We start from the raw sequence: 26,803 nt of genomic DNA, 5'->3' as shown, positions 1-26,803 counted from the left end.
GTGAATGCATATTTGTGTGTGTGCAAGAAGGGGCTGGTTGTTTAAAAATGTTTTCTTATGGAGAAAATATGCAGCACTGTGTGAGTGGAATGTGGTGTAATTTAGTCAGTGCATCCACAGCCATGCCAAGCCACATTGAGAAACATACGAGAGAGCAGGAAAGGAACGATATGAATGTGTTTACGGTTACGATAGCAATTACCTGGTTGTCCCGGCTACCAAATTGGACCACTGTCAACCATTCTGTTTGGCTTCTTTGGTGCCGTTGACAACCAATTTTCTGATACCGAAGAATGTATCCTTTGCCTTTTGGGTGGAATCTTTGTCCTGGTGAATGAGGAGCACTGTTAATGAAGGGCGGAGGAAACTTTAGTGGGAAAGCTAGGTGACAGCTCCAGATTCCAGTTATACGCTGTGGTGTAATGTTCCTATTTTGCATATACTAAAACTGTTAAATTGTTTTACTGTGAATACAGTAAAATACATAAAGCAAGAGCTCAACTTTGAGTTTGAGCCCACTGTAGTGAGAACAGCTGTGAGAGGCTTGTATACAGTATCAATATTTCATCACTCAGTTTTACTTTATAACCTTGTTCAGTAGGAATGCAGTGTAAAACTTGAACACAAACACAAACCTGTAGTCTTTAAATCATTTAAGGCAGATATTTAATTAAAAACTGTTCAGAGAAAACATGCTAAATATTCAAAGTAAGAAATATTATTGCTCTTTAAATATGTGCTTATTTTGAATTCGATTGCAGAAACATCTTTCGAAAAAATTGGAACAGCAGCAACAGAACAGTGAAAAGTTGGGGAAAGCTCCTAAAAGCACAGCAGGGCATTTGGAAACCAATTAAGCTGGTTAGTAACATGACTGGATATAAAAAGAGCATCCCAGAGAGGTTGAGTGTGCCTTTTACCGCTCTGTAAAATTTCTAGAATTGCAGATATTGTAGGGATTTAATTGTTTGTGAAATATCATCAAGAGGTTTACAGAAATTTGTTTTTGAGGGAGACAGAGGTAAAAAAATCAAATTAAACTATAAAATATTGAAACGCTATAAGCTTCCCAGGCAGTACTCCGTTTGATTTTGCAGCATGATACGCTGCCTTTCAGATTACTTCCTGTTCAGAAAGGCCATTCTTAGTTTAGCAAAAAATGCCAAACCACATACTCTAAGTTTAACAGCAGCATAGCTCCGTTTTTAAAGAGTAGAGGTGCTCAGCTGGCTTCTCTGACACATTATGAAATGAAAACTACAACACAGCCAAAAACATTTGAGCCACAGAAATTCTGTATTAATCAACAGTAGGAACTTTTCTACTTTCAGAACTACAGCAGCTGGTCTCCTTCTTCTCTCAGACGCTTTTATGAAGTGCTGTTATAAAAAGAGCTGATTCCACCCAGTAGACATCTGTCCAGGGTTTTTTGAAATGTCTTGCTTCAAAATGAGCTACCTTTTTTTTGTCTTAATAAACATAAACTTTTTGTGTTTTTGATTGATGGTTTGCTAATAGTTGTGCTGTTTTTAGGGCTGTATAGCGGACATATTTCCAGTGAAGCCAGGGTCACAGATAGGCACTGATCATGTGAACAAACTGAAAAGAGAAATACACAATAATAATTATATTGTATACAGTTATAGTTAATTACTGTAATAATATCTGTTCTTAATATACTCTCACTGGACTGTTGCATTGTTAGTGCTTTCACAACTGCCTCTATTCTTCATGGCAGATTCAACAAGGTGTTGGAAATTTTGGTTCATGATATGATGGCATCACAAAGTCGCTGTAGATTTGTACACAGTCATAATAATCATCTCTCATCCCACCACATCTCAAACATGCTCTATTGGAGTGAGCTCTGTGGAAGCCGTTTAGGTCATATTCAGACGTCAGCAACACTATTCTAGTTGGTTGCTGTGTTTAAATGTAACTCAGTTGGTAGGAGACCAAAATGTGCCTGAACTGTTGATACAAGGCAGAAGGCAGCCGAGCTTTCTTGGTGCTTTTATCAGATTCTGACCGAACTTTCTGAATGTTGCAGCAGAAATGAAGAGTCATCAGACCAGGCAATGTTTTCAAGCATTTGTTTCAATTTCCTGTTCTTAGCTGACAGTGATCAAGGGTGTGATCTTCTGCTGTTGTGTTGTGTATTCAGAGATGCTCTTCTGCATACTTTGTTAGTAGCGTGTGGTTATTTGAGTTACTTACGCTTCCCTATCAGCTCGAAGCAGTCTGAAGAGAGCTATCCCTCACTGGAAATATTCTCTTTTTCAGACCATTCTCTGGAAATCGAGACATGGTTGCTGTGGGAAAATCCCAGTAGAACCACAGTTTCTGAAAAAGAAAGACCAGCCGGTCTAGCACCAACAACACATTGTGTTCAGTCACGTTTCTTCTTCATTCTGATGTCAAGTTTGACATTCAGCAGGTCATCTTGAGCAGAAATTGAGTGAGCCTTTAAATGCGCTGATTTGCTGCCATGTGATTGACTGATTAGATATTTGCATTAATGAGCAGTTGAAGTTCTGTATCTAACACAGTGTTGAGTTGCTGTCTATTTACTAGAGTATGATGAGTAGTTTTAATAAAAACATTAATATTATATCATAAAAATTTAATATGGAGACGATTCTAGGCAAATTTGAGTTCCCGCTGGGAATCTTCATTTTCATGTAGGTATTGCCTTACACTTCTTTTTATTTGCATACATAAAGATGAAATTGCCGCTTTACAGCACCCGGCTTTGTTTGTGAGCCTTAACACATATGTGTGAATCTGTTTACTGTAAGTGCCTGCAGGTGACTGCATGCACGTGCTTCTAGGTGCAGCCACTTGTGGGTTCACGCGCACAGCTGTTACTTAGTCGAGCTACAGTGGTGTGGGTCAGGATGGGCTAAGTGTTCCAAAGAGAGAAAATGAAGACAAATGAACAGAGATGAGCTAAACACTCTTCTAGTCAGCACCATATTACTTATCACCGTTCCACCTTCTCCTCCTTCCATTTCTCTCCTTCCCTCCCTCTCCCTGGGAAATATTACAAAGCTGCACAGAAAGACTCCCGGCACGGTAATGAAAAGCGCAAAAGCGTGGCACTTTTTGTGCTACTTTCGCGTCACTGGCAATTAATTCCACAGCGGTGCCCGGCGGGGGCCTTTGGTGCTATAATACTAACGCTAAAGCCAGTAGTGCATGAACGCTGCCTATAAATTTGAATCTACGCCAGCCACTTTTTTCCCCTCTCTAACCCTTACTTTACCTATCCTCTCTAAGTGAGGCAGTGTACATTGTGTGAGCTTATGGCCACAGCGGCACCGCAGAGAAAAACCTCCGGTTGATGGATAGGCAGTTAACGCCACACTTTCGTTCTCTGAAAATCTGAAACACAATCATATGCTACATTCACCTTTCAGGACTATTAACAGGAAACGGTCCTGACAGAAGTGTGTGATGTTGTGTTTGTTAGCTTTTGGAATAATAGATGGTGACCCAGTTTCAAATGACCCGGACTGCTCTGACAAACTTTCAGTTTCTCTTCCGACCGTGGTACAAGAAGCAATTAAGCCTAGAATGCCCAACCCCCTTTGGCTGGGAGGGATACCGGTGAAAAAAGAGGAGGAGGAGAGAGGAAAATGAAGTGATTTGCGGCCTTATTGATCCGCAGGTCAGAGTTATTGATCAGACTGGGGAGAGATTGAGAGATGTGAGGAGGAGATGCAATGAGAGATGTGGATAGGAATGATGTAGTCTTTGTTTAGGTGGGAGAGCATCGAGAAGCTGTTGATTGACCAGAGGGCCATGGTGGTTCGGCTGGTCTAAGAGCTTTTTTCATGATTGGGCAAGCGCATCGGTCAATATTTCCTGTGTGAGTGTTTCAGCTCGGGACCTTAAAAATATTATTTTACATTCTTTAGGGACAGATAATGTCCTTTACCTCCTGGATCTCAAATGCACTTCTAAATGAAGACTTCAGGAAGGATTCCCTTTCATTTTTCCACTTTTTTTTCCCATATGGTGGCTCTTAATAGCAACTGGCAAATGGCTAATTGGCTCAGTTTCCTGCTTTCAACACAGTTCCATACAGTCTTGCCTAAAAAATGTTTATTTCTTCTCCAACTATCCCAAATTCCTTCCAATGACAATGGCAATGAGTCTATGAGCACCTCTTTGTGATCAGGCATAGCAATGAGGAGCATATGGAGAGAGGCCGCCTCCCTTTTATCCAGTGCAGACCAGCTCAGCACTTGAGAGCTGTCGCTTCCTGGCTCTCCTTCCAAGCTCTCCCCAGGTTGTCTCTGAGTCTCATCCTGCTGCCATCTGCCACTGACTTGGGCTCCCTCCAGAAAATCTGTAAAAAATAAAATAAAATGGAGCACCCTCTCTTCTCCGTAGCGGGAACCAGCTTAAAGGCCCAGTTTTCTCTCCTGCACTTTACTGTAAATGAAGCTGCCGGTGGCTTGATTGCCTCTGGCAAGAGCGACCAGTAACATTGAATTCTGGCCATATAGGGGGAAAAAAAGTAGTGGTATGATTCGATACTTCAAAGAAGTGACTTGAAATGGTCACATGTTCAAACCGCCAAATGCCAAAATCCTTCAGCTAACATTCAGCAAGTAATTTAAGGTTATATTTTGCTGGAAAATGAATGTTTGACAAAAGGAAAAAAAATCCCACTCTCCTTGCTTTTATTATATTCCCTGTGATCGCAAAATAACTTTGGTGATTTCAAATAGTTCATTTTCTGTTAATTTGAAGTGAAAAACACAATTTCCTTTTATTACCAGTGCAGGTGTTGAGGGAAATGCAGGAAATCAGGTAGTAATCATGCATGCAAGCAGTATTTGAAAGCAGCCTTGAATGTGATTTCCAAGTAACATTTTTTCCCCATAGCACATAAATAATGAAACGGTCTTTTGTTTCTGTGGCTCTTTGCTGTTATTCCCCATTTGGAGCACATTAAATGTGACCACCTATAGCTTTGTTACTGAAAATGGATTAAGGTATGTCGCTTTTTAATGCTTAATAGCCCATCATGTTTGCATGAAATATGCTCAGCCTTTGGGTTGCGGAGACATAAATACCTTGGAAAATGTAGCACAATCTGTCTTCACTGCCTTCAGTCTGCCAGAGATGTGCATGCTGGGTAACAGTAAACAACCCAATAAGGCACTGTTACTAAACAGAAAGCATGACACCAAAAATAAAAGCTTAGGGAGCGGATGGTAGCAGAGCAGGTACCGTTTCAACCACACAGAAGATTAATATTAGACAGTTCCACAAAACCCCGAGCGAGGCTCAGTGTCAGTCAGCGTAATAAACAGCATTTGACAAGAAGAAAACTTTTTCACTCACTTTCAGCTTCTCCACATGAAGGAAAACACTGTTTGTGGAATTGTCCCATGTGAGCAGAAATCCTAGGCATTATGTGATGCAGAGCATAAAGCCTGATATTGATTTGTAGTTTGTGTGCAATCGTCTTCTACTAGATTAAAATACAACATATTGAATCTAACACGGAGGGCAAAGTTAACCTGTGCACTTACATGTTTTTCACACACTTTGGTTTTGTTTACACACGTGCAAAACGCCAGAACGGTGGGAGCCAAAGGCTATATTAAGTTATGATGGCCAGCATCCACATAATGCTTGGACCCTTCTGCTTTTTATTCACAGAGAAAACAAATAAATCACACTAATTCATCTCAGTCGGTTGCATTGCTGTGAGGAAGAAGAGCTCACTGGTTGTTTTAGGCAGCCTGACAGCTTTTAGTTAGGCACAGCACTATACAGCATGATACTCTTGTTCTGGCCTTTGGTCGTGTGAAAAGCTCAAAATCTGTACTCTACCTCTCATCGTGGCCGCATCCTGGGTAAAACTTTGAGGTAATCGTATTTTCTAAATTGTGCTAAGCCAATCCTAATTTTTGGCAATGTGACCTTTAGGATGAGCTGCTCTCGCTTTGCTAATCAGATGCAGAGCTTGGGCTATGACTTGAAAAGTTGTCACTGCTGCCCAGTTTTCTCCAGGACACTTGGAGTGGGTGTGTAGTGCAAATGTGTCTGAAACCCCATGCTGCGGCAACAGTGACAGCGTTGGCTCCTCGTGCACACGACTTTCCTTTTTAATGTATGAAGCGAGAGCAAGTGCATCGCTGATGAAACACTGAATGACAGTGATGAGCGATGGAATGAAAGAGAGTGGAGCGTGTGAACAAGAGAGAGAAAAGACAGGCGCGGAGGAGGTTAGGCGAGCACATCTGAGTGGATGTGAGTCGCCCCTCGAATGACTACATGCAATTAGCGAGCTTAAAAAAAAATTGCTCTTCGTGGACGTAACATGATAAGCAAGTGTCTTTCAAAAGAGAGTCCAGTACAGGTGTCTGGGAGGTGACAGTGAGCTGGGGTGACGAGCTCTGAGACGTGAACAAAAGAGGTCTCCTCTCCTCATAATATTGGCTTAGCTGAATAATTGAATTGAGGGGTTCGCTGGCAGCCATTCTGGTTTTCTTCATGTATATTGCAGACTGGCTGTAATCTGTTCTCAGGGAGCATCTCTGCCTGCTGCTGCTGCTGAGTTTGTGGAGAAGATGTGAGGTGACAGAATAGGGCTCTGTCACCAGCACCTCCATTATTGATATCGTGGAAGAAAGCTCGGAGAGAATTTGAAAATCTGGAACAGTGTGACGGGGAAAAAGTTTGTTCGTGCCAACACGCGGCTTGTTTCCTTTCCCCATGTGACTCATTAAATAGAACAAGACAGCTGATGGGATGTAGAGTTGCATTTCCTGTGAAGCACCTTGGGTTGAGCAAAGCACGATCATTGCTAGCAGGGGTAAGGTGTCCTCTCTGTCTCCTAAGATAAGGAGGGAATGATTGGACCAATTCACTATGAGAAGCACTACTAAAGTCATTGCTGTCTTAGTAATTTATGCACTTTTTTATGCTCCAGTCGGCGGTTCAAAAGAATAGCAGTGTCAATTTTTCTCCCATCTGCCCAACAGTTTGATCAGGAAAACACAAACCACCTTGCAACACAATTAGCTTATCTTAGCTGCCACTTTACTACATTCAATCCCCTATTTTGCTGTTTTCAGGATGTATGGCTTATACAGGTGCAACATGAGTTGAAGGCTTTTGCTGTTTAATTCTCATTACATTGTTCTCTCTACTTTAGTCCCCACCGTCTTTTCCCGTTCTTGTCCCTGCCTGATCAAGACAAACAACCGAGTGATTTTCCTCATTTACCCTTCATGTATTTTTCTCCCACAACAAGCGTGATTAGGCAGATGTTCGAAGCTGTCAAGAGCTGTCATATTTCAGGGCTGATTTATGAAGAAGCAGCACCTGTTATATTCTGAGACCTAAAGGATAGCATGAATAAAACAACAAAAAGTGGAAAAGACTGATCATTTTTGAAAGATTTGGCCACTGGCCATTTGGGTATGTTGATGGTGATGAATGTCATGATTTTTCAAATCCTAAATTGCATGTGTAGTGCTCTGCATGACGACAAACACGACCAGCTGTTGGTGAGATGTTTAAGTGACCCGTAACTAATCATTAACCCTTGTTGAGCTCCGTATTGATTCATACTTTTGTGCAGGAAAGCACAGTCTCCTTGGCTAAATCTATAGATTCCCAATAAATCACATTGTGCACAATCCATAATGAATAGGCTTTGTATTAGGGCTGTTGGATTGCAGGCTGATTGTGCTTCCACGCCATACACAGCTCTGGGGTCGGTTCTGAAACATATTTTGAAAGCTCTCTCAACAAGGTCTCAGTCTAATTGCTTTGGCAATCATTGGCTCTCATATGGCCAAACAAAGTGAACAAAACAGAGAACTGCTCCAGGGTTTGAAATAACTTCTCACACCCAAGTAGGTGTGAAAAATCCATTTGCTCTATAGTTTGAATGCCAAAAAAACTGAACAGAAAAACACTGAGGTGATGCCAGTGAATGCAAAGTTAATTGCAGGAGAGAAATCTTACGAGATGGATAATATTATGACATTTGTTTAGCATAAGTAAGGTTTTGGGATTAATATCAACAACCCTGTCATGTCGAGTCTTCTATAAACAACCAAAAGATGATCTGAGGTCAGTGACAACAAGTTATCTAAAGTTATCTTGCTGTCTAATGGAGCTGAAAAGTCACACTAATGTAGTACTGCCAACACCTGCAGTTCCTCTAAATTGTGTCTCGAGGCTGATTCCAAAAGTAAATCAGTGCCCATAGACTCCTCTGTTAAGATGTGATGAAAGAACATTTTAAATAAAAAAAAATATAGTCTCTTTAGCCGCTTCTCCCCATCATGACAAATGTAGGTGAGTTTATAACTCATTCATTTAGACATGTAAACGCTTAACTTTAAGTATGTGTCCACTTTGAATAACAGATGTGCAGACACTGGCAGCTGTAGGCTGCTAGGCCTCGCTAATCGGTGAAGTGGAGCTCATGATTGTGTTTACGTCATTGGTGCCTTTTTAAACTACATTTAAAAAAAAAAAAAAGACTTGTCTGACAAAAATTTGGTCTGCTATGAGGTATTATAGAAACATTTGCTTCAATTTGGTGAGTGAAAATTTAGTATTTTATTAATATGCTCCTTAGCATTAATGCACTTTGCTAACGAAGCTTAGTAGCCTTAGCAGATGACTTAGCGCTTCCCCGTGTCTTGTGCTCCCTTAACAACAGGGCAGCAGCCAAAATGTTGCGGTCCAAAATCACACACATAAAACAGTTTGTGCACAAATCCCCTTTCTTAGGTTCACACACAGATAAATGTTTTAGTTAAAATTTAGTTACAATTGTGAGGCATCACAAAAGCTTTAAATACATCAACCCACTTCCTGTCTCCAGCTATAAAGCTGCTGGCAAGCTTACAGTGAAACTGAACTTTCCACAAACTAAAAAACCCTTTTGTGTGTGCTCACTGTAGCTTTTGTATGGTTTGTTTATGCCAGTGGGACATCATTAAAATTAAAAAAGTAACCATAGCCAAGGGAGGCTAGAAATAGCATTGACAAAATCTCAGAACACTACTGTAACAACAGTAGTAGTCGAGGTGACTGAGCAACAAAGCCAGCGGGGAAAAATGAGCGACTCTTAGAGATTGTTTGATTACTTTTAAAAATGCAGATCTCCTCTAACGAGTGAAGGTGCCATATATTCAAATTTTGACCTACTGATTTTTACCGGCGATACAAATAAGAGCAACGAACACAGCTAACAGTGCTGTTTTATAGACACAGAAGTTCAGAGCTTTCCTTTATTCCCTTTTTTCTAATAAAAACCAAGAGGAAATGAAGTTAAAGCATTAATTATGCATGTTGCCGCCTTCAGATTATTTGCAGCAGGTGAGGGTTTGTTTTTTAGACTTACAGGACTGCAGGTTTCTCATGTAGAAGATGGGAGGGAATCACATTGTAGTGGTTTTCCATCTGCCTCTCATATTTCTCTTTAACCTCCCTACCCTTCTGTTTCTTCATCTCATACAGTATTTCTTCTAATAAAACCTGTCCCTCCCTCCCCTCAGCCCCTACCTCCTCTGTCTTCAGTTTTATCTCTCATTTTCTGGCACGCCTTGGTCTGTGGAGTTTGGTAAATAAGTTCATCCTGCATGTTAGCCAGGTCATGGCCCAGGCGCTCAGCTATGCGAGCCTGTGTGTTGCATTCAGGAAGCAGGAGGAGAAGGAAATTGATTGCCCCTTTTATGTGAGAGAAGGAGAAAATACTGTACTGTACCAGCCATCGCACACACGCACGCACACATCCCGCACACAAAGACATGCTCACACACTCAAAACCCTCCATCTTCAAGCAGAGAACTGCAGCCAAAGGCGAAGAGAAAATGCAGTAAACGAATAGCTCTTTACAGTTTTTCTTTTCTTCAGTTTGTTCATTGTGCTGTTGCCCTGATAAGAACAGCACTGGAAAAGCAGAACATGAGAAAAAGGTTTTTTTTCTTTCTGAAAATCCTTTGAAAGTGTCTCCTTTCTTTCCCTCCTTCGCCCCTTTTTCTCTCTTCTCATTTAACTGGTTTAAAGAAGCAATTTCTCATATTGAGCTGGTGAGGTGGGGTGTTCCATTGTGACCAGGCGTTTTCTTCATTCACGCTGGGTGTTGTAAGATTGCAGCGAGATCGATAATTGACTCCATTGGTCCCCGAGGATCGCTAACCAGAGATCAATAGAAGCAGTGTAGGGTTTTTACCCCCAGATATTTTACAGCTGCCGGCCACCTTTATGTTTCTTCATGTTTCTATTCTGCAATGACACTTTGGGACTCTAGGCTCTGTATAGCGTCAGGTGCAGAGAAGGACACTATTAACAAATACTCCACCCATCTATTGCTTTTTCCCCCAGACCTATGCAAAGCACCTATAGCCTCAGAGCTGCACGCAGCCAGCACGAGAATTTGATTTTCAAAATTAGATTTTCACCCCAGAGCATCGATTTGGAGAGGAGTGATGTATAATTAGTGCAGTGAGACCTAACAGTTATTTTTAAAAAGCACTGCAGGGAATTTGATACAGAGGCAGCTTGACGTGGGTGCGCATGTGTGTATTTGTGCATATGTAAACCACCTGTGTGCATGACGGAAAGTTTCCAGTAAAACCTGATGAGAGAAGCCGCTTTGTGCTGATTGCATCACTAGCTGTTGCCATAGCAACCTGTCCCCTCACTGCAAAGGTCTTCTGGTACAGCTACACGGATAGAGAGGCTAAAGCCCTCTTACCGAGGTGAGGAGAGATAAGGAGACAGAGGGAAAGAGGGGACTGTTAAAAGCCGCCCGGGCAGGGAGCACATCTGTATTACTTAGTGTCAGCTGAAAAGAAAGGGTCCCTTTATTAAGAAGTAAGTGGAAGATGTCCCCTAGGAGTGCTAGAGGGTAATGAATTTAGAGTCATTCAACATTAATGTGATGTCGCTTCGATGCCACTGAGCTGTATCTCCCTCCATCAACTTTCCGTTCCTGATTTTCTGACAGTCACTAGGTCATTAGTCAATGCCGAAGCCGCCGTGTGCAGATTTAATCTGATCACCATACGACTGGCTTCACCTGAGCGGAGTATCCAGCACTTTTGCCATTTGTGCATCACTGGCCTCAACAGTCCCGGTTATCCAGCCGCTATTCTTGTCACCCATGTAAAGTTCAGTATTGTTAATTATTCATGCACACCTTCCTTTACCTTCCCTCTCACTTGCTTCTTTCCTCTCTCGCTGAAACAGACCAGACTGCTGTAAAATAATTCAAAAGTATGACAGACCGAGCCAAAACAAGATATGCAAAGACGTGTATTCCTTCCCTAAAGTAGCCACTTTGAGGCGCTTCTGTCAAGCCTTATTGGGTCTGAGCGCGCTCATGCTCGCGACCATAGTCCATTTCTGCACCCCTCCTTTTGCTTTGTTTGAGGTAGATGCAACAAGGCAGCAAAACAATGAAACTGATAGAGCCTTTCACCACAAAAACAGGCTGCAGGACATATTGTTCACAGAGCACAGGGTAGACGGCGTCTCAGAGTGATGGGAACTTGCTGCTTCTGTGTCATGTTTATTGAATTTGTGTTCCTCTGAATCTGTGTCGAAAAGCTAGCCGCTAACACATGTCGCCCGGATAATACACCGTATGAAGAGGCGTATATCCCTTATCCCATCAATCACATTCTGATCGAATTCTGATACTTCGCTGTCCTGAAACGGTCTGCTTTTGTTACTTACTGGATTAAAAAACCACTCTGTGTGTGTATATGTGTTTTGCTCAACAAAAGAAATGAACTGCAAAATGCAACAGCCTAGTTCCATTCTAAATCCAAAAGCAGCAGAACTGGCAATAGAAGATGTGGAAAATTGCCACCAGAGAACCATGCATTACTTTCTTTCAAATCACAAACCACATAGTTTTTCTACTGTGGCTTTAATCAGAACAGCACCGTCATTTTCCTTTCATAGGCGCTGAGAGCCCCCCCTTAAATCTCTGACACCTTGTCACATTTAATGGGTGAGTCGTCCAAACGCAGGGATGACATGTTACCTGGACTAGACGCTTGCCTCGACAGTCACAAACTGGACATGCTGTCTTTTCTTCCCAATGGGATTTTCTTCCCCTTGCCTCCGGTAGCAAAGAAAACAGCATGGAAGTGAAGCTTTTAACGCTGCGGGGCTTGAAGGGAGATTACCTTACACACTTACATGGACCAATGAGCATTCACACATACACATATTCACACTCATTGCACTCACAAAGACATTTGCACCAAGAATCGAAAAGCTTACATTTATAGTGAAAATGGCATAAGCCTGAGTGGGCTTTTGCAATTTTGTACACAAAAGCATGCACCTCCACTTAAAACAGCTCTAGAGGGTTGTTGACCAAGTCTGAAAGCTGGAACCAGTGCAGCTAGGTGCAAAACGTTACAGCATTTTCTATTTCATATTACAGTTATTACCCAAAAGTAAAACAAAACATAGCCTTAATGATTGTTGGTGTTTAGTACCAGCAGTCCGTTCCTTATTAATTACAAATAAACATTTTTACCGCAAGAGCAGGCTTTGCTGTCGGCCTACACATGACATGGATTCACTACTCGACTAAGAGAAGACCTTTTAGTCAGTGTCACAGCTTTGTTGTTCTTGCAGTAAGCGGCTTTATCAGAGTTTCTAACATTAATGAGAGTAACACCCTGTTAATGCTGGAGCACTTTGCTCAATTTTTAATATTGTGAGGCACAATCAACACCAAAAAATCAGTGCAGTCTAATAAATAATCCATCTTTAAAATCACTGATCTTTATTGGCTCATTTGAATTGTTAGAAATGAGCCGAGAGACATCGCTGTGGCAGCGGTGACAGGACACATAGAGATCTGGAAGTTAGAAAAATGTTTGGCTGTAAGCATTAATTGAATAAAGTTCGAGTTCAGACCAACTCACCCTGACCGCAGCATCCTCTTCCTTTCACCTGATGTTTCAGTAATACAGAAAAACTAGTAGTTATGTGTGAGACGCAAAGTCGGAAAGTTACTGGGCTTTGTTAACTGTTCATTTAGCACCCACATATAGTAGCAGCACTTCAAACACTTTGCTTCTGTGTGTGCTTCCAGGAGAGAGAGTTTTACATCGCCTTCTGGTAGATGATTGCATTCGCTTCTTCCTATCGTGTCTGCACTACTATAGATCACCCGCCAGTCAAACTAGGTCGAGGGCGGCACAGTGGGAATATGATGTTGGCGAAGTTTTTGTTCGTGTTGTTTTTGTTTTCAGCCGTGGCAGATAATACTGTTCATATTAACTGCCAAGGGATTTTTTTTGTCTTTTGTGCTAAAGAAATTGGAAGTGTCAAACGTATCTGTTATGAGGTGCTGGGACAATTTTTCCCAGGGAACAGCTCCCAGTACATAACCGTGCAGCTTTTACTCTCATTCCAGAGCCTGCGCTAGTATCTCTGTTTTGACAGAGGCCTCAGCTCCAGTGTCAGTCTTTTGTCAGCGAGCTAAGCTTGAGGCTACGGTGAGAGTTTCTTATAGGAAAGCATCGCAGAACAGATCCCCTTACACTCCAGCGCTGGCATTCATGATTTTTTTAAAATCATTTAAATGTTTTTACTGTAACTGATTATTATGTATTTTCAGAATAAAAATAAGTAAAGCATTTTATTTATATTTTTACCATATGATACCAGTGTTAGCTATATTGTAACACAGCTGATACATTTAGATCATAGAGAGATCTTTTTTGTCGACCCGGTATCTCGGTCTCTGGTGGGTTTTGTTTTTTTCCGCTCCCCCTGTCATACTCTCAGACAACCTTCCTCTTGTACACATCTGACACAGCTCGATTGAATTTCACCTCTTGTCACTCTGCTCGCATGGTTTTGCCTCGGAGCCACACACTGACACCCACGTAGACAAACACGAAGGAGGAGCACAGGGTGTGTGGTGAGAAGTGACGGCAGAGCAGCGGGCCAGTCATGACAATGCCTTCATGCTAGCACCTGGCCACATGCACGCGTACGTGCGAGCGAGAGAGCCAGAAAGAGGGAGACAGACACCTAATGCCTACACCTCTCCAACACACACCCTGTCAAAAATACAGATGCACTCATGGATGGCTTTACACTCGCTTCCCCCCCCTCCCGGTAGAGAGAGTGAGCTCAGGTAGCTGTCAGGCGCTCCCCCACGGGGAACAGTGGGCCAGTCAAAAACAGCCTCCTCGCCTGTCACTCTGCGCGCTCACACATGCACACGTATAGACGCATTCACACAATGTACTTTGGTGTGGGGAGAGAGACAGAATGAGATGCCTTGGGCAGATGCTGGACCAGTTGTCTGTGCTGCACACATAGAGTTTGTGCTTGTGTGCGTTTGTGTGTCTGCCTATCTGACTCTGTCTCTCTAGTACCACAAAAAGCCACCTGCCAGTGAGCCCAAGCGGACATGCCGCCTTTCGTTTAGTCCTAGCCTGGGAGCCAGTGATAAGAAATAGTTATCTGCGGGTGCATGTGTGTGTGAGTGTGTGACATGTATATACTCAGCGGTGACACTGGCTGCTCGCCTATCTAACCAAGTAGACTTTTTTCAGAGTGGATTTTGGATTTTTATGTGCATTCGTCCATCGATTTTCAATCCGGTTGGTTACCTGTGAGAGTTTGCCATGTCTCTTAACGCCCCTCACCCCACCCCCCCCTCCTGGTGCTGAGGCAAGGACGTCACGCCAGCTGGATGCCCAACAGTCCTCTAAGTGGGCACAGAGCCACAGCAGCTGTAGCTGCCATAATACGGGTCAATTACTCTCTAAGTTGATGTTGTGTACACATAACACGACCACGTATCCACGTGCGTGTCTGCTGTTTGCTTTGCGAATCCAGCGGCCTCTGACAAAGTTTACAGTTTGCTGCTTCACATTTGATCAAAGCTGAGGTGTCAGTGGGAGGTTGAGGATCAAAGTATTACCATCGCTGCCTGACTTGCGAGACCTTGAAGTGTGTGGCTAACCTTGGTTTGTCTTCGTGTTGCCCCCACCCCGTGTGTGTTTTTCCTGGATGGCGGATCATTGATGTTTCAAAAAGACTGCAGTCTTCTCACAGAGGTGTTGAAAATCAGCTGTCCACAAGACTGCGGGTATCAGCCTGCTGCCTCTCGATTGATTTTAATGTTGTTGCTGACTTTATTGAGGGGGAAAATTCTAACATTGAAACTTCTTCAAAATCAGCAAATGTACATACTGCGCTCGCTCTGCACGGGTGGGCACAGTCTCCCCGAACGAATCGAGCATATGAGCATATGTTTGCTTTACGCCACGATCCCATTTAATCCTCGTTGCTGAACTGTGTTTCTACAAATATGCCAGTAGCTAATCTGTATTGAGACAAATTTGCCTGGTGTTAAAACATAAACTTCATCTGCATTAACTCATAAAAAGTTCTCGAAGAATCAGTGCGAGAAAAGACAATTTAATTGGACGTGAACAACATCAGGGCCAGTACTGACTAAAGTTCTGAGAGCTTTCTCAGAGAGCTGCTAACATAGCTGAGAAATTTCTGGCAATAATATCCAGCATAGGATTTATTTACATTAATGAGGATGTTTGGCTGACCTTGTTGCTTGGTAGTCTTTTGGTTTTTTTTAATGGATGATGCATTATCTTAGTGATTACAGGCAGAACGAGTAGTGAAATCAACTGTTAAAAGCCTGGAATGTAATAAGCCAACTTTTAACACATGGCATGTTTACAACAGATCTACTGATGCAGTAGTCCATTTCCATGTGCATAGTTGTTATATTATTAGGTTACCTACATAGATATTTACCATGCTGGTATGTATAATCCTGTGATAATATTTCATATAAAACGATGGGAATCCCACACTGTTATGTAAGTCTGCAAGTTGTGGAAAATTAAATGAACTGCATCACAGTATAGCAGTGAGAAAGTGCTGTAACTGTTCACTCTGCTGATGAAAACCGGACAGACCCAAATCATCACCGCGCACTGTTGCTGTTATTTCTCTAGTTGCCCAGTATGTTAGTGTTTTGATGATCTTTTTTATTTCTGCTGTTATAACGTTATTGAAGTGGGTGGGAGATGTGAGCCCACCCGTAATTAGATCGACCACAAACATTATCCCTGCGCGGTCTAACCTGCAGCGTTTCATTAGCTCGCTGTCATTCAGCGTTTGGAGAATGTTTCTCCTACCTCTTTGTAGCGCGCCGTTGAGTTTGTGCTGGCTGGTTTATGTGATGAGTGGTTTTATTTTGGCAAGTTTTTATACATTACACACAATAGTCAACTATAACTGCGCTGGCAAATGTTGGACTGCATGAATAGTTCATGAAAGCCTTTTTAAATTTGTCTCCATTAGCTGCTGTTTAAAACCAAGAAAAATCGCTCTGCGTTGGCAGCTACCTGCAACCTTTCTTACGTTTCCCACACATGGTTTGATGTTGTGAATCAGTCAGCACAGATAGATATCAGTATGACGACTTTTGACCCTAACTTTGTTCAAATGGGCTCTAATTTAGCATTTTAGGAATCATTAGATCAAAAAAAGTGAAAATATTAATATAAAATCACCAGGATATGTAAACTGCAAATATTCTATTTTCCCCAAACGTGTCAAAGTGTTGTTCTGGTACGCTTCAATGCCATTACACTTTGTCATGCTTTTTAAAAGGTCTTCCCCAAACTCTGAATGGTTTCACCTTCAGAGCTCTCTTTAAGCTTAAGATGGTTTGCAAATAATTGTTTCCTTTACCAGGATTTAGTTTGAACTTTGTGGGAAAGCATCATAGAATTTTCTTAAAATGCTAGAAACTTCTCTTTGTACTCTGATGCTTTTAAATACAGGCTTCTGTTAAAAGTGCTTAATTGAACTGTGCATTAGGTGTTGGGTGTTTCAGTATTAACTCGACTGAAAATGTATATTCACATTCGGAGTTATCCATATGAAATATCCTAACAGCTTCTCCTCTTTGTCGTTCTCTCTGGCAGGCTGCAGAGGGATGCTGTGTGGCTTTGGCGCCGTTTGCGAGCGCAACCCAAATGACCCGTCCAAGGGTGAGTGTGTTTGCAAGAAGGTGGACTGCCCGTCCTTTGTGGCGCCTGTGTGCGGCTCAGATTCGTCCACCTACACCAATGAATGCGAGCTGGAGAAAGCCCAGTGCAACGCACAGCGACGCATCAAGGTGCTGAGCAAGGGAGCCTGCTGTAAGTAACCATCAATCTATCTGCTAACCCTTCCTGGAGACAGCTGCAGAAATTAACCATTTTAGAAATTCACCTCGATCCCTGTGTGAGTCTGAAAAGTGTTCTCTCTCAAACAAATGGAGATTGATCTGAGATAATTCCTTGTGCTTTTTCTGCAAAGTAACTCATTTTCAGAAATCCCTCTGACATTTGTGCAACGATCTGCTTTTTCTGTCTCATCTTGTCTGAAGATTTTAAGGCTGTGATTGTAAGCTTTAACTACCTGTAGAAACGGGGATGAAAAGAAGTCAGTTTGACCTTTGACATTTCAATTCTTGGTATGGTCATGCAACTTTGCAGAAGAAAATAGTTTGGGCAGGTTTGACTGTTGATCTGATGTATTTATGAGATCTCCACAAACCACTAAAATTCGATAGCTTTCTCTGAAGTGTTGTCTTTAACATACACGTGATCTGTACCTTTTAAAAGATCCCCAAACATCCAAATTCTTGGACTGAACAATTTGAGACTGACACTCTCCAGTACATCACAATGAGAGATGAGGGTGAAAGTGGGCAAGCATAGGTGAATTAACATTTTAAAGCATGGCGAATGCGATTGGAATTTTTGGTTCAAATGACAGAAACGGCACTTGTGATTTTATGACGTTTGCACCAGAGGACGAGCACGGCCACTTAATTTGACAAACACAAAGCTGCAAGTCTCTGAGTGACACTAAATTGCTTGTTATTGTCAAGTAAATGGATTTCTATTACACCCTGTCCTAATACTACGTGCTTTGCCATCCTATCTTTATCCCACAATAATAAAACACGTCCCCATTACATCCATTCTATTGTCTTTCCAAAATGGCTGTGCCCCCAGGGCTTAAGCGCCACCTGCACCCTCACAAACAAAAAAGTGTGCCACTTACTGCTCCCATTGGTAGCCATCCAGTGTGTATTTTATCCCTAACCCCAGTGGGTGCTAATACTCCTGCTGTACCTCTCATTGCTTCTCTTTACCAAAGCCCATCAAAATCCATGGCTCTAAGGAGCAGATTCCTGCCAAAGCTGCAACATTGCAGCAGCCTCAATGATAACTATAGTGTTTTGTCAGCGTGGTGCCTTTTCTGCCAGTGTGGGCCTACTGCTAATTCCAGGGGTCTGATTACAGTGCAGGCTCGAACCTGGCACTAATAACAAGCTTGGTGGCGGCCCGCTACTGGCAGAGTGGAAATAAAGCGATAGAAAGGACAGAGAGAGGACAGGAGGAACACAGGGTACAGTGGAGGAAAGGGAAAATAGCATTTAAAAAGGGAGGGTATAATGTTAAGAGGAAAGAGCAACGAGACATTAAGACAGGGAGTGCGACACAAGAGCACGTAAGAGAGTACTTTAGTGATTGAACGAGTGAACAGATTACGAGAGAAGATCAAAACCAGAGGGAGAAAGTAGTAGCATAAGTGGTTTAATGATGGTTTATGGAGGGTTAAGGCCATCAGAAGCACCATAATTGGCCTTAGCAAAACAGCAGCCAGTCACAAGGAAAGAAATAAAGTAAAAAATAATAGTAATGATTATGCTAATGATAGTATTGCTGGTAATAACTACATGCTGGCCACCAGAGCAGACTTCCTCTCTTATCCCGTCACATCTGGAAGGAATTTCCTTTTCATTCCTCTGTTGGCTGTGATTCTGAGAGCCCAATGTGATTATTACTAATGGCAAAGCCTGATTTATGTCAGCATTTTCATGCAGTCACTGGATGTGAAGGAGGCAGGTGTGTAGTGTTTAATCAGCGGATGGCATCCTTAGCTCTAGCCTTGCTACGTTATGTACTTGTGCTTCTGTAACACAACCGGTGTCACTGTGATTTATGGTGTGATCAGTTTAATCAATGCAAAAGTAAAAATGACTCATTTAATTAACTCCGGCTTCCACCAACATCCATTCAACATGGTTTGATTTACAGTTCCATTATTGTATACTTAAAGCAGAGTTTACAGTTCTGTTGAAAATTGACAAATTTGCTATTTTCTGATGCGATTTTTTTCTGACAATCTTCTGATTGGTAGAAACGTTGAGAGCTGAGAGAACCAACCCTGGGAATCTGTTTTAAACAAGCTGCCAGGTACTGATGAAGGTGACCTTAAAGCTTAAACAGCAGGTTATCGGTGCTTTTATTATCTTAAACTCACAATATTTGGTTTTGTCCCGAGTGACACATGAATAGCTTTGAAAATCAGAAAGCAATCTTTTAAATTCATCCTTCTTTCTTACCCGTGCTATTTCTGATTTGCAACATATTTTGTATAGCAGTGAAAGCAGTCATTGTCGAGTGAGTGTAGACGAACCACACAGCTAGCTAACATCTGGTCGGTTTATTTACTTTTGCATTTATTGCAACATCCTTGTTAAAAGCTCCCACATATGTCTTATAGACAGAATTGAGAAGGGCAGACGGCTAGAGAATTAAAAGAAGTGTTTTACTGTGGGATGGAAGGGTCAGCCAAGGAGTAAGCAACAGTCTAACATTCATCAATATTCATATGTGTGTGTTTGAATGAATTCAAGGATGTTTGCACTTAGAAGGTACATACAGCAGGTACGGTATACGCTGTGAGTGTGAAAGAGGAAGAGAGCGTGCGTGTTAGGAGGTCAGCGCAAGCCAGGTGACAGGTTCTGATTCTCACTCTGCTCTCAATAAATTCAGCCCCTACAGAGGGCTTGGACGGGCCACTTGGCTGAGATTATGGAGTTGTCAGTGCTGACGGAGGAAGAGAGAGGCAAAGGAGGGAAGGAGGAAGAGCGGTAGAAAGGTGAGGGAGTGAGAAAGCTTTTAACTTTAAGAAAATACGGGCAGCTGAATTGGTGCTTTTGTGCGAAGCCTCGTTTGACTCTTTCGATTTGAATGGCGGGTTTTCATCGGGGTAAGTGAATTGGCTACCGTTGTGTGAAGCCGTCATGTTCAGTTCAAATCAAGTCTTATCTGGCACTCAGGAGGAAAGCCACAAAAGAAGTTTTTATTTCTCTCACAGATTATGCCCCTTATGTTTTTTTTTTTTTAAAGGATGGGAGTTACATCACATGGGAGCATTTTGTTACCACCAAGTACAACTTTGGAGCTTGGGGTATGTTTTGTTGCAAACAGGAGGAAGCTGTAACCAGCAAGTCCCTGACATCTGCAGGATGCTGACACCTCCAAATGTCGGCTTTCGGGCGCTTACTTCCTACTTCGCTGCTGCTGACATCACAGTGCTGTTCTCCAGTTAATTACTGACATATTGTGCTTCGACTTTCAAGAGGTTTTTACAGGCACTTTAGCTACGGTCACAGCTTTGAACACCAAATAAGGTGGCTTGTTTACAACCTAGACTTTGACAGATGCCCGTGTCCTCCCACTATTCCCATTGCACAGTTCACCTTAGCTCAGTTTCACTCGGCAGTGAAAAGAAAATTCCCCTTAAAACATGTCCATTTAGCACCTCACTCATAAAACTGAACTGGCTATTATGACATTTTAGTTCCAAGAAAATGGTCTAAGTTCCCTCCTGAGGGCAGGACAAAATGACCCATTCGTTGTTGAGGTGCAGGCACTTAGTTTCCCTCCACTGCTCCACTCTGATATTCACATAACCTGCCCCTTAATGGTTCAGACCATCTCCGACCCAGCTTCTTCATTATCTTTCTTTTGTTCTAGATGGATGATTTGGGATCGGTGGGGTTACATTTCCGGCAGTCAAGCAGGCAGGCGGTGAGCACATAATGGCTTCAGATATTATCGAAATTAAAAGGAGAGGCCGCGTTTAAATTGGCCCCGCAGGAGTGACCGATAACAACACGAGGTGATAAAAAAAAAAAGAAGAAAGAAAAAAAAAGTGTCCAGTTAAGAAAAGGAAGACCTCAGAGAGGGAGGGAGAGAGAAAAAGCTCAGACACTTTCTGGTTTAGAGAGAGACAAGAGACATTTGGGGAACTGTGTGTGCGTACGTTTGTGTGTTTGCGCACGTTCTACAGTCAGCTTGGGAACGTGCGCCACGTCTACTGTCCTAATGTTGAATCAGAGCAGAGTGGTAAATACACTCCCTTTCCCAGAGAGAGACACAGAAGTGCTGCAGAACTCATCTTGTGTGGCCACTCTAGTGGAACATGGAGTTTTCATTCTTCTTTACCCCCCCCCCAGAAAAAAGTGGAGAGCATGCGCGTGTGGGTGAGGTGACTGGGGTTCGAGAGTGTGGTCGATGGGAGATTGATTTTATGTATGTGTGAGAGCGCACGTGTGTGTTCTCGAGAGTTGGCTATCAGCACGGCCCCCTACCTTCTGCTCAGTCACTCCACTCTGCTCTCTCGCTCTCTGCACTTTAGAGAAGGTTTTTATCTCTCCAGCACCGAAACACTCTCGAGTCTTCACAGTGAAAGGAGAAAAGGCATCAGTGCTCCACACCTGCTTCTCTGTCTGCTCTTATATACTGCAAGCAGGCCCAGTGTGAGAGGGATGTGAACTGCTCCTTAAACATAAAGCAGTACACTCCTACTTGTTGTATTTAGTTGTAGCATATAAAAAAAATATATCAGAGCTTGTTTGAATACATTTTGCAGCAAACAAATGAAGTCCTCTGTTCCTGGGAAGAGGCACAAATGATTAACTGAAAATGAGTTGGTGTACACCCACTTCTACCTGACGTATTTGTACGTTACCAAACAAAAGCAGGCGCAGCAGATTTATATAACGAAACAAATGTCAAAGTGTCTGATGAGAGTTGTCATTATGCACGGGTTTACTTTGGCGCACTTTGTGTCTCGTGTCTAATGACGCTTTATTGTGTGGTTGCGAGCGTGCCTGCACGCAAACAGGCAAACATGCATGAAACGGACCAATCAGGAAGAAGAAAGGGAATATCTATTGAAAGAAGTGTTAATCTTTCCTATAAAACAGCATAATTTTTTTTTACAAACGGTACAGTACTGTGCAAAACTCTTGAGCCATCCATTATTTCTTTATATTTTTTACATTTTGCTTTCAGGTGCCAGACTTTCTTGCTATCTTGAGCAAAAGTTCTCCAGGCTTTCTGAAGGTGTCAACTTTACATTGTGTCTTTCTTAACTTTGTTACTGGCAGCATGTCATCATTTGAGTCCCATTTCTTCTGTAGAGTCTACAAAAAATACCAAAGACAGTATTTTGTTAGTAAAGCTGACATCCATCATGAACAACCCACATCACCCACTGCATGAGTATGTGAGTGGGCTGAGCAGCTCCTTTAGTCAGAGACTGAAACACCCTCGCTGCAGGAAGGAGCGCTTTCGCAGATCATTCATCCCAACAGCAGTTAGACTCTATAACTCCTCAATCATGATGTCATAAGTCACTGGACACTGTGAACATCCACGGTCACCACTTCCATGTGTATGGACATGTGCAGGTATATATGTATGTATATGTATACATATGTATATTTAGTGTGTACATGTGTGTGTGTACATGTCTATAAATAGGAATATTAGTGGTACAATAGTTATGTCAAGCTATATAGTTTATATCCATAATCACATACTGTGTATGCTACCATTGTATATAGTGTATTATCTTACTTTTTGTCATTGATTGTACTTATTTGTATTTTTGTATTTCCATCTGATATCTGTACCTGAGCTGAGGTGATGCAAAAATTTCCCCGTTGTGGGATCAATAAAGTCTTATCTTATCTTAAAATAACAAAGAGCTACTAGGCAAAAAGTTTGGTCTGTCTTGGCATGGGGTCCAGTGTGTTCATAAAAATCTGAAGAAACTGGACAAGTGGGAGCAAAAGATGAAGTGACATGCATAAAATGTTACCGACAGCAGGTGAACAGTATCTGAAAGCCATGTCCTGAAGAAACAGGAAAGAAATCCAGCAAAGGCCTGACACAGGACCTGAGACTTTCAGCGGATCTATCTACTGAAGTCTCATCAGAAGTGGTCTCGGTGGAGCGGTGGCTATCAAGGAGCCATTCTAAGAAAGGGAAGCACAGAGGAAATGCTGACATAAGCAAAATTTCACAAGAATTGGACTGAAAATAAATATTAACAGGTCTTATAAAGTGATGAACGCCATTTGAAATTTCGTATTTTAGTTTAAATCACCGTCACTAGGTGCAGGGGAGGTCAGGAGAGAGGTACAACAGTGAGTGACTACATTATCTCATGTGATGCTACTCAGCCAGTCAAATCGTTTATTCAGAGCGTGTGTGAAAACAGAAAACTCCCAAGAGGAGAGGAGATGCAGAAGTGGGGTTGAAGCTGAGCGGGTTTACATGTTAAATGTAGTTATGGGAAAAGGAGAAAAGGGGAAGCTTAAAATACACCTTTGCGTTATTTTTTAATTAAGCACTTTTGCTTTTTCAAAAATCTCTTGTTTATTTTGGAATGCAAACCTTATTTTACTCAAAAAGAGAAAAGAACATTTATCATTTATTATTAGAGTACCCTCCGGGTCATTGTGAAACTTCATAATAAACACTGTTGGATGGCAACAACCAAAGAAGAGCTTTGAATGTGTTTCAAGAACCTGGAGAACTTTTCCTCGAGACTACCTACAGACATTACAAAAGCTTGTCCAAGAGAGACTGCGTTGAAGAATAAAGATGTTTTTAGAACTGTACAAACTCTCTTTTTGCCTTATATACTATATATGCACATTTTTCAGTAAATCAATGCACCCGTTTCCTAATTTGCTACTAAAATCTAAAGAAATAAGGATCAAGACATCTGCACAATACTGCGTATGTGTAAGAAATTCTTTATGTTGTTTGGGATCATGCAAGAAATCAGAAAAACCATTGTTATTTGAATCTGACATGCGGGCCAACACATTGTTTCCATTCCTCTTCACATCTCCCTTTTGCTCCTAAACCATTGTTCAGAGAGGGAATCAAAGAAAATGACCTAAGCTCATTACTCCATCTGTACGTTTGGTCTTTTGTCTTTTGTTGGTCTGGCCGATTGTTAAGGTGTCTGGGCCGGGCCAGGTAATCCTCTGCAAGCAAATAAATCCTAATTTTGGAGCAGAGCTGGAGAGGGAGGAGATGAAGGCCAGCCTGCTTCACTCCTCCTTCACCCCCATTTTTTTTACTTTATTTTGCTCATGCTAAGACGATTTCCTTTGTTACCCCGGTGACATGCCCGGTCAGCCTCTGTAACAATGGGCTGGTGGTAATAGCCGTAGATGCTGAAGATGACTTCTGGCTTTGCCGAAGCAGATAACAGAATTCTGCAGTCAAACTGACTGAAGCCATCTTTACCTCCACGCTGTTTCTCCAGTGCTCATTGCTTCCCTGTTTTGGATCCCTGTCCCTTCATCTCACCAGTATTCCTCCCGTCTTTCTTTCTGTCTTTAATCCTTATTGTCCTTGTTACTTTTTTTTAAATATTCCTTTTCTTTTTCCTTCCGTCCTTTATTCTTTTCATGCATTTTGCCTCGCTGTTCCTTCTTCTACATCACTCCATAGTTCCTCAAGCCTCTCTTTTTTTCACTTCTCCTTCATTTGCTCACCGTTAACTCCGCCACAGAGGACTTAGTCACGCACCCCTTACTTCTTCTCCTTCGCCTTCACTCATTTTCTGGGCGTTCCCTCGTCTCCTTCCTTTTTCACTCAGAGGCTTCACGACAAAAATCGTTTCTTTTTTTTTTTCTCTCTTTTTTCCGTGTCTTGCTGATATTCTCATCAGTAGTAACAAGTCTGCACAGAGACACAAATGCGGAAAGTAATCAAATTTCTCCGGGGTTATCGGTGAACACATTTATGCGCACACACTAACAGACACACAGGGCGAGAGGTCATTGTAAATAACTCAGCTTTCGTGCTTTCATTTCCCTGGGGCATTGACTCTTGCTTGGCATTCATAACCATAATATGCACAACCTGACGGACTCTGTGTGTGTGTGTGTGTGTTTACTGATAGTACATAAACACGCACACAAAGGCATATTTAGTGAAATATACACACACTGCAGGCGTTTTGCAAACCGATAGACTGAAAAATATACATTCTTGTTATCAGCACACACACACACACACATAAAGAAATGATAATGGGCTGTGCTTGGAATTTCTCTATCCATCTTTACTTGCTGTTCCACTCGTCTGCAACCACTGATACTTGTAAGACAAATCCCGTCTTCTGCTTCATCTCTCGCTCGCTCTTTCTCCAGTGCTCACCTCTTTGAAATCTGCAGGCAAAACACCGATTATGTACACACATCCATATCCACATACACCTGCTTAATCCCAGACAAGGGGTTGTGTTTTGAGACTTTTTAATGTATTTATGCATTTGGCTTCTCCTGAATAATACATTGTTATTTGTTATTTTCACTGTGTATGCTTGGTGAGAGATGGAATGGAGTGAAAATAATAAAAGCGGAGCGGTGCTGAAAAATATGAGGATAACTACCAGCTCAGCCAACAATAGCGGATATTTTATTTCATTTCGCGCGGAACAAGAATGACGACAAGTGACAGGAGACGGATTTCTAAAGAATATTTGTTTCTCTCTGCGTTGGCTTTGATTCTGTGGCATACTACAACAACAACAACAACAAAAAGATCGCTTATTCACAATCATCATTAAAGGATCGCAGCGTGGATTGAATAGGATAACTGCTTTATTTAATACATGTTTCAGATTATTACTCGTTTTATATTAATGTATGTACAGGAACACATTATCAGAAATAGAATATGGATAATCTTGTTATTTCTTTCTACCACTGAGTCAGAGTTTTAAACAAGGAGTCATTTTTTAAGGTGGCGTTGAGCAATAGATCCCCAGGCTTTTCTTTGGCTGCTGTTTCAGTTCTTGTACTTAACCAGAAATGCTTTTTAATTGTTGAACCACTTCAAAATCACCTAATTTGTTCCAGTATCTTTAGTTAAATCTATGAGAAATGTCAGAGATGACACAGTTTGTCAGGAATAAATCATTATTTTTGCACGAGCTAGGTGATTCCCAAAGAGCTATTAGCCAAAAACCTGGCATATCTCGGCACGGTGTGCAGCCTGTCCTTAAAACATTTAAAGAAAGTGGACAAGTGGAGGACAAAAGAACAAGTGACCTGTCTGAAAAAACTGCAGCATTTGGAACAGTATCTGAAAGTCCTTGAAAAGCCCTGGAGAACTGTTCCTGAAGGCTACTTGAAGAAATGACAAGAAGGCTTACCTGAACGAGTTGAAGAATAAAGATGAGCATAGCAAATATTGACTTTGGAGCTCATTAAAATTGTAAAATTGCCTGTTTGCCTTACACTGTATTTCCATGTATGCATGTGTGCACATGTTTGCACGTGGTTCAGTAAATTGCTTCTCCAAGCCAGATATAAAGAAATGAGGGGTAGCTCAAGACATGTGCACAGTACTGTAGAAAACGTCAGTCTTGTGCATGTATATCTACACTGTATTCCCTGTTTACACACAGCACCTTCATACAAGGTTCCTTCATTACTGTTCACCCACTCCTGCCTCGCTGCTTATTTAAGGTCTGTCCATCGACTGCATCCACTCCCCAGAGTAATGCTGTGTTCACATTGTTGCAGTGGAGGGCAAATTAGATACTCCTTGCCTTCACTGGGTGA

General features: G+C 41.9%; 1 protein-coding gene across 2 annotated transcripts in view; it reads left to right on the top strand.

Moving 5' to 3' along the window:
• The window catches only part of agrn (agrin), a 283,985-nt gene that overhangs the window by 153,255 nt on the left and 103,927 nt on the right, over positions 1-26,803 (top strand). For both annotated transcript variants that reach the window (XM_080900080.1, XM_080900081.1), the window contains one exon: positions 16,998-17,213. In XM_080900080.1, the coding sequence (XP_080756206.1) occupies positions 16,998-17,213 (216 nt within the window). The remainder of the gene's footprint in view (positions 1-16,997; positions 17,214-26,803) is intronic.

This window comes from Rhamphochromis sp. 'chilingali' (genome assembly GCF_963969265.1).
Source record: "Rhamphochromis sp. 'chilingali' genome assembly, chromosome: 12".
Taxonomy (NCBI): Eukaryota; Metazoa; Chordata; class Actinopteri; order Cichliformes; family Cichlidae; genus Rhamphochromis; species Rhamphochromis sp. 'chilingali'.
The sequence above is the reverse complement of the archived record's forward strand: the minus strand, read 5'-3'. Positions and strand labels throughout refer to the sequence as shown.